Source organism: Arachis ipaensis, chromosome B7, assembly GCF_059453495.1.
Source record: "Arachis ipaensis isolate K30076 ecotype BB chromosome B7, ASM5945349v1, whole genome shotgun sequence".
Taxonomy (NCBI): domain Eukaryota; kingdom Viridiplantae; phylum Streptophyta; class Magnoliopsida; order Fabales; family Fabaceae; genus Arachis; species Arachis ipaensis.
Window position 1 is genome coordinate 10,053,582 of NC_142442.1, and position 7,611 is coordinate 10,061,192.

Here is a 7,611-nt window from a genome sequence, read left to right on the forward strand (position 1 = left end):
CCATATACACTGATACACATATTGACTTCCCACCATAAAGGCATAAACAAACAAAGCAGAAAAAGAAAATTTAAAAACAAAAAAGCAAGAAAAATCTTCATGTGACGTGGACATCACATCCTAATACCATTTGTCGAATTCCATGCAAATAATAAGGTAACGATTGTTTTTGGACACTAAAATTTAAAATTAAAGAATTGAAACTCAATATTATATTTAATAATTAGAGATTAAACTTAAAATTTTAGTGTTAAAATACAAAATTTTAGTCTCTTTAATATTTTTAAAAAATAAAGACATAAGGAACTAAATTTTTTTAGAATAAAAATTAAAATTTTAATAATATTTTTTTAAATATCTATTTAATTTTTTAAATTTAAAATTTATTTTTCAATTTTTATATTTATTTTAAATTTAATATAATACTAAAATATAATTCAATTAATATATTTTATATTAAATATAATACATAAATTTAATTTAATTTTTGTGTCTCAATTTCAATTTTTTCTTTTAAATGCAATCTAATAATAGTGACCATTAACCAACATAAGTGTTTATTTATTTATTTTTATATATCCTAATAATATAGAGAAGTTATATATACAAAATTATCCAATCAGAATTATAAAAAAGTGTCGAGTTATCATATTATATATTAATTTTAAAAATATTGCACACAACATATATATATATATATATATATATATATATATATATATCATGCAGATAATAGTGTAGAATAATTTAATATTTAAACTTAGTTTGAATGTATTATTCATGTAAAAAAGTATATAAATACTTAATTATATTATTATATTAGAAAATATTTAATTTAATCATCCTTTAAATTAAGATTCTTATAAATATAAATATAAATACTTCATTAGATGACAATAAATAGAAACTGAATTACAATCAAACTCTTTATATATTTTGCCTATAAATTATATATACTATAAATGTAATAGGGAAAAAGAGCTCTTCAATGATTTTTTTATTATCAATATTAATCATCATCAAATGTGTTTTTCTTTTTATTATTATTTTAAAGGTTTCTAAAAAAAAGTATGGTTCTTATTAGCAGAAATATCATTGTCAAATAGTAATGGAGAGAGTTTAACTATAGTAGTATTTATGTACGAGGATATGTCATTAGTAGTATTAAATGATGAAAAAATTGGTAGAATAAATTCAAAATAAGATTAGTCTCACCAATAATTAACATAGAATAATCAGTATATACTTTAAATGACTTAAAGTTGTTAGTAACTTGATTTCTAGTAATTTTATTACCATGCAAACAATTCAACTTAAATAAATAAATAATATAAAATTTAATTTAAAAAAAAAAATCAAGAGCTTCTTTCTCTCTCGTTGTTTCTGCTCGTTTTCAAAGCTGGTAAGAGTGTAAGACACAAGCACCCTTCATTTAGCTTAGGTTACTTTTACAACACTTTCGAGCATGCACATCACAAACCATGCGTGTTATTACATTCTTACCCTTCACTCAACCCTTAATTCACGTGTTCCTACCCCGTTCTTCTTCTTCTTCTTTTGGCTCCACTTTCACATTCCTCTGAACCTTTCTTGCTTCTTCAATTCGCACTTTCCATGGCGGTTTCAAACGGAATAGAAGTAGAAGCCGTTCTCCACTTCCTCAGAAAGAACGGTCTCTCTCAAGCTGAATCCGCACTCAGGCAAGATATCATCGACAAGAACGGAGCTAGTAGTGATGAAAACCTTCTTCGATCCTTCGATTACGAGAAGTTCTTCTTTCCAATGGTTCCTCCTCCGCCACCGCTCAAGCTCCGATCCTTTTCTCTCCTGCCGGAGGATCGTGCCGGTGCCGCCGCCGGAGCTTCCGGAGCCTGCTCTGTTTCCTCCGAGGATGACTTTGTTACTATAGCTTCATCTACTTCTCGTGCTCCTTCTTCAGGTTCCTTCTTTGATTTTGCATTACGTGTTCATAATTCGAACCAATTTTTGGTTTGTTATGGTGCTTAATTATCTGTGCTGATCCATGATCACTTTTTTTTTTTCTTTTTACTTTTTTTTTTCAAAGTAATGAGAAAAAAATCTTGAACAGTTAGTTACTTTACTCTGTTTTCTCTTTTTTTTTTTGTGATGCCACCGACGAAGACGGAAGTTTTGTTCAGTTAGATTTGTTTAGTTTTATGTTAGTATTATAATTATAACATAATTCAATTTTCTGTTGTACTCAGTGTTCCTGGTTCTTGTTTTATTGTTTAGATGATATGCACAATTTTTTTTTTCTCTTTTTTAATTACTATTAATATTATCATATGTTTCAACTAATTAAATTGGCCGTGCATGCAAATGAAATTCCCTTATTTTTGTCAAACTTTGTAAAATTTAGATATCCTTCACTGCATTTTGTAGTTTTATGAATGTGAATTCAACTATGTTGAAAATTTTAAATTACTCACTTCTCGTTGTTCATCACTGATTTATTAAGTCATATATGTATTACCAATTCATGAATATTCTGTTTTCCCTTTTGCTTAGTTGATTTCAATTTTCCATTCAGCCATACATGAGAGTAGAGCATCCTAAAACCTAGTGGTGTTGCTTTTTTTTTTTTTTTTTTTTTTTTTGGCAGAATTCATCAATCCATATGGAATTAGTTCCTTGTCTCAAACTCAAAATGATTCTGAATCCTCATCTGATAGAATGTCTCAATTCGGCACAGCGCGTGACTATCATGATTTCGACATGCAAAATGAACCATATTGGTATAATGAAAAGGACGAAGACTATTTCATGACTCCGAATTTCGAAGGGCCTGATTTCTTTGGGAACCAAAGTGAGGATAAGTTTGTCATGACAGCAGAAATGGAAAACCCACATGACAATCCTCTTAGTCTTGCTTTCGACCACAAAAAATTTCAGTTAGAGGGAAATGAATCAAATGATAGTTACATGGACAAGGTATGCCTTTATAATCATTCCTCTGTAAGGGATGGAAATGCGACTTATTCAAAAGGCTATAGTCTAGTGGATGATAACAAGGATTTTGAAGCCGAATCGGAAGGTAAGACCGAGAAACAAATCGTATCCTATGGTTGTGAGGTTCCATTTTGCAAAGGCTGTGATGGTTCAGGAGAGCCTTGTAACGGGGATCCTACGAACTTCAGCTATCCTAGTTTGAAGGAGATTCATCTGAATGATTTTCATTTGAAGGTTGTTGGAGATATTAGCTCTTTTGGTTCAGCTCTTGAGAATGCTGAGAATGGAAGTTTCAACTACTACACTAAAAAGGACAAAAGTAAAGACTATGAGGATCCGTTCGACATAACTATCAAAGTTGCTGAAACAGATCTACCAAAAGGAGTTGACAACCATGAAGCTCGAGATGATGGAGATTTCACCGAAGAGTGCCAAGATCCAGACATTGCTGCAGATGGAGAGGTTGCTACTGATGATGAGCTCTTAAAGTACACTCAAGAGGATGAATATGAAGTATTTGACCTGAGAATTATACACAGAAAGAACAGGTTTGTTTTGGAGATTATCTTTTGTCCTACTTCCTAAAATTTTATTTCTGCGTGATATTCCTGCTAATGGTGTGGAATAAACTGATTTTGAATGTGAAGAAGACTAGGAATTGATGCCACTTTGTTGGATTTTGTTGATTTAGTCTGCATTAACTCTGTGCTGATTTTAATCCAGTAGTTATTTCTTGGGGAATATATATTTTTTATCTCCACGATTTGGACTAAATATTATGGAATCTACAGGACTGGATTTGAAGAAAATAAGGAGCTCCCAATTGTGCTGAATACAATCATCGCGGGCAGGTACTATATAACGGAGTATCTTGGTTCAGCTGCCTTCAGTAGGGTTGTCCAGGCTCACGATCTTCATACGGGAATAGATGTTTGCTTGAAGATTATTAAAAATGACAAAGACTTCTTTGATCAAAGCTTAGATGAAATCAAGCTTCTGAAACTTGTGAATAAGCATGATCCAGCAGATCAACGCCACATATTGCGTCTTTACGATTATTTCTACCATCAGGTATGCTTTTAAAGTTAACTATACAGGACTATAATATTTAAGAAAGCCTATATTCTGAGCAAGGAAACTTTATTTATCCTTTCTCATACTGTATTTAGAATGGTCTAATTGAAATTTATGATTAACATATCCTTCTATCTTTTCAGTTTTCACATCCTGTTTGATCTTAAATGTTAATGTTGAGTCTCTTATCTCAAATGGAAACTTCACAGGAACATTTGTTCATTGTAACCGAGCTTCTCCGAGCAAACTTATATGAATTTCAAAAATTCAACCAAGAATCTGGAGGAGAAGCATATTTTACATTGAATAGGCTACAGGTTTGTTCAATCAGACTAATAACTTTTGTGCTCTTCTTGATTATAACATAGCCTATCAGTTGCTACATAGTACATAGTTCATTCAGAAATTTAAACAAAATGGCTTCTTGTAAGAAATAGAGATGTGGTCAAAGAATAATTATCATAGTTATTTCATATCCTTCTTTGCAGCTCATTACTCGTCAGGTTTTGGAGGCGTTGCACTACTTGCATAACTTGGGAATCATTCACTGTGACCTGAAGCCAGAAAATGTTCTAATAAAAAGTTACAAAAGATGTGAGATAAAGGTTATTGATCTTGGAAGCAGTTGCTTTCAATCCGACAATCTATGCCTATATGTACAATCCCGATCCTATAGAGCTCCTGAAGTTATGTTAGGCCTTCAATATGACGAAAAAATCGACATATGGTCTCTCGGATGCATCTTGGCTGAGCTATGCTCTGGTGAAGTATGTTTTAATTTACCTATTAATATATTCTGAAATGGATTTTTCCGTAACTTTAACATAAGCTTAGGAATTTAAATCCTTTTTGAGAAATTCAGTAAGTTATGCAGTTTGGTAGGCTAATATATTGAGGGATAATTTATATTCAGATTATGATAAATTCTTTGTTATTGATTTATCCTGATTATTTGTGTCTTCTGTAGGTGCTCTTTCCAAACGATGGAGTTGTGATGATTCTAGCGCGTATGATTGGAATGCTTGGTCCTATTGATCTAGAGCTGTTGGTTAAAGGGCAAGATACACACAAGTACTTCACCAAAGAATATGATATTTATTATGTAAATGAGGTTTGTTTCCCATTGTTTTTTCCCTCCTTAGCTGCTTCCTTTTTTTGTCAGTAGGTTTACAAATTTCGTTCATTCATTCTTCTTCATGCTGGTGAATATATGTCACATTGATTTCTTTACTTGACAGAAAAAACAAAAATAAGTTCCCTTCTAGTTTCTAAGTGTATTAGATACATAGCAAGGATTTTGTTGACGTGATGCAGTACCTTTTTTCTGCATTTTCTTATGAGGGTTTATCAAATCTTATTATTCCACTTCTTGCTTAATTTCAAATACTGCTATGGCTGCATTTCAATTAAAATATTTCACAGTATATCAACAAACAATGCAAATTCAATACTAATAAAAGAAAATGTGGTATACCATTTTGGGAGAGAAAGAAATATACAGCAACTGAAAAGAATAAGCATATGTATTAGAGTAAATTACACTAGCTTCCCCTAGAGTTTAGGTAATATTATACACATGATTCCTGGATTTCGTATAACTTAACCTTAGAGAGGTTGGTGCCGTGTGTAATATCACCTAACTTTACAGAGTTCAGTGCAATTCAACAATAAAGAAGGAAAAGGAGAAAATGACCTTAAATACATCAACCAAATGGAATCCTTATTTTAAATTTTGATTTCAGTTTATTTTTGTTCTTTTTCTTTTTTAAACTAATCTTTGAGTGTCTCAAACAGGAGACTGATCAATTGGAGTACATAATTCCAGAGGAATCATCATTGGAGCAGCACCTACAAGTTTCTGATACAATGTTTATAGACTTTGTAAGATACTTGCTTAGCATCAACCCTAAAAGAAGACCTACTGCTAGACAAGCACTAAAGCATCCGTGGCTTTCCCATGTTTACAAGTCCAAATAGTACGAGTTATTTTTATCTTCTATTTTTTTTTTTCTCCCTGCATATAGGAAAGCTTGCAATCACATTTTTGGTTTGTTTGTAAGCAACAAGAAGAAAATTCACTTTCTCAAGATGTATATGTTTTGTTTTTGTTCCTTGTTGTAACAGTTTGTTCTTGTACAGAACTTGTGTCCATTGTTTTTTGCCTTCCATGGATGGGGAGGTTTGAGAATTTTACTAAAATAACATTTTTGTTTTACCTTTATTTTATTAATATTTTTTTTAGAAAGCTGAGTTCTCCTCAGCAGTGCCAATGTGCCATCAATTTCCAAGGATCAACTTTGCCTCCTCTTCTGCATGCCCATTAGAACTGCAAACCTGGGAGCTGCATTTCATTACGGTAAATAAGCATCCAATACAGCCTAATTTTCATGTCACCTGTTTTACTCTTACCTATTTCACATCATTTTAGGGACATATTTTAAAAATATTATAAAAAAATGTTTTACTAAAAGTTATTAAATAGATTTTTTTTACATTTTTAATATATTAAATACATTAAAAACTAAAAAAGATTTTATAACATATTCTTAAATGATACACGGACGGTATATTAAAGTCAATTTTTAAATTGTAAAAGTATAAGTAGACAATGAAAATACTAAATAATGTGAATAATGGATATATCGGATGTTCAATTCATTAGATGTACGGATGGTTATTCTAATATTAAAATTTAGGTGAGTAATTTGAGAATATAGTGTGTTTTATAAGCCAATTTTAAAATTTATTGTTCATGTTATTCAAGAATATTATTGATTACCTGACATAAATAACCATCTTTTATGTTATGTAATAAAGGACAAAGAAGAGACTATAGTTTGTCATCTTATCCACCATTACCATAATAGAATCCTTTCCTCGTGCCTTTGCTTGGACGAGGTCTTGCAGCGGAATTTAATACATCTTGATAATCTTAATAATATTATGTTGAAATAATATTTAATAGGATTGAGGTTTTGCAAAATTAATTTATGTATTTGGTTTTCTCTTTTTGAGATCCAAATATATTATATTTTCTTTTATTTATTATTATGAACTTCTTATGTTCATTTATAATATTTTTAAAAACGAGAATAAAAATAATTAAATATAAATAAAATTTTCTATAAGGTAGCGTTTGTTTCTAGAGACATGACAGAACATGACCTCTGAGACAGAGACAATAGAACGAAGACATTAAAAGTTATTGTTTGTGTATTGTGTTTGGATATGATGTACAAGAAAGTAATGTAATGTCCAGTATTATGTTTGAATACACATGGACAAGACTAAAATATTATATGAAATGACTAAAATAACCATGTGATTTCAAATTTTCTGGTACAAATTAATTTAATAGAATGAGAGTACGTAGGAGGATAGATAATGGGAACTTGAAAAAAATGTTTGAAAGAGCCAAAAATTTTAATAAAAAATTATATAATAGTATTTATATTAAAATAAAATTTATATATATAATTATTTTATTTTTAAATTTATTATTAATATGTAGGAATACATATGGTTTATATTAACAAAAAAAATCTGAGTTTGATTAATAAAAAATTT

At 30.2% G+C, this 7,611-nt stretch overlaps 1 protein-coding gene across 2 annotated transcripts; it reads left to right on the top strand.

Moving 5' to 3' along the window:
* Positions 1 to 1,379: 1,379 nt before the first annotated feature.
* On the top strand, positions 1,380 to 6,312 carry LOC107607992 (uncharacterized). 2 transcript variants are annotated; one of them, XM_088493188.1, is made up of 7 exons: positions 1,380 to 1,939; positions 2,624 to 3,518; positions 3,762 to 4,041; positions 4,254 to 4,361; positions 4,533 to 4,811; positions 5,012 to 5,155; positions 5,839 to 6,312. In XM_088493188.1, exons 1-7 carry the CDS (start codon positions 1,615 to 1,617, stop codon positions 6,019 to 6,021), a joined length of 2,214 nt encoding a protein of 737 aa, XP_088349314.1. In that variant the 5' UTR covers positions 1,380 to 1,614; the 3' UTR covers positions 6,022 to 6,312. The 2 variants fall into 2 exon arrangements, with proteins under 2 accessions (XP_088349314.1, XP_088349316.1); XM_088493190.1 differs by having other exon boundaries at positions 1,396 to 1,939; positions 4,533 to 4,806.
* Positions 6,313 to 7,611: the final 1,299 nt, after the last annotated feature.

Excerpts from the sequence above, each read along its gene's own strand:
- LOC107607992 (XM_088493188.1), top strand. The coding sequence starts at position 1,615 with ATGGCGGTTTCAAACGGAATAGAAGTAGAAGCCGTTCTCCACTTCCTC. Across the intron at positions 4,042-4,253 it reads ACGATTATTTCTACCATCAG|GAACATTTGTTCATTGTAAC; the intron begins GTATGCTTTTAA and ends GAAACTTCACAG. Across the intron at positions 4,812-5,011 it reads CTGAGCTATGCTCTGGTGAA|GTGCTCTTTCCAAACGATGG; the intron begins GTATGTTTTAAT and ends TGTCTTCTGTAG.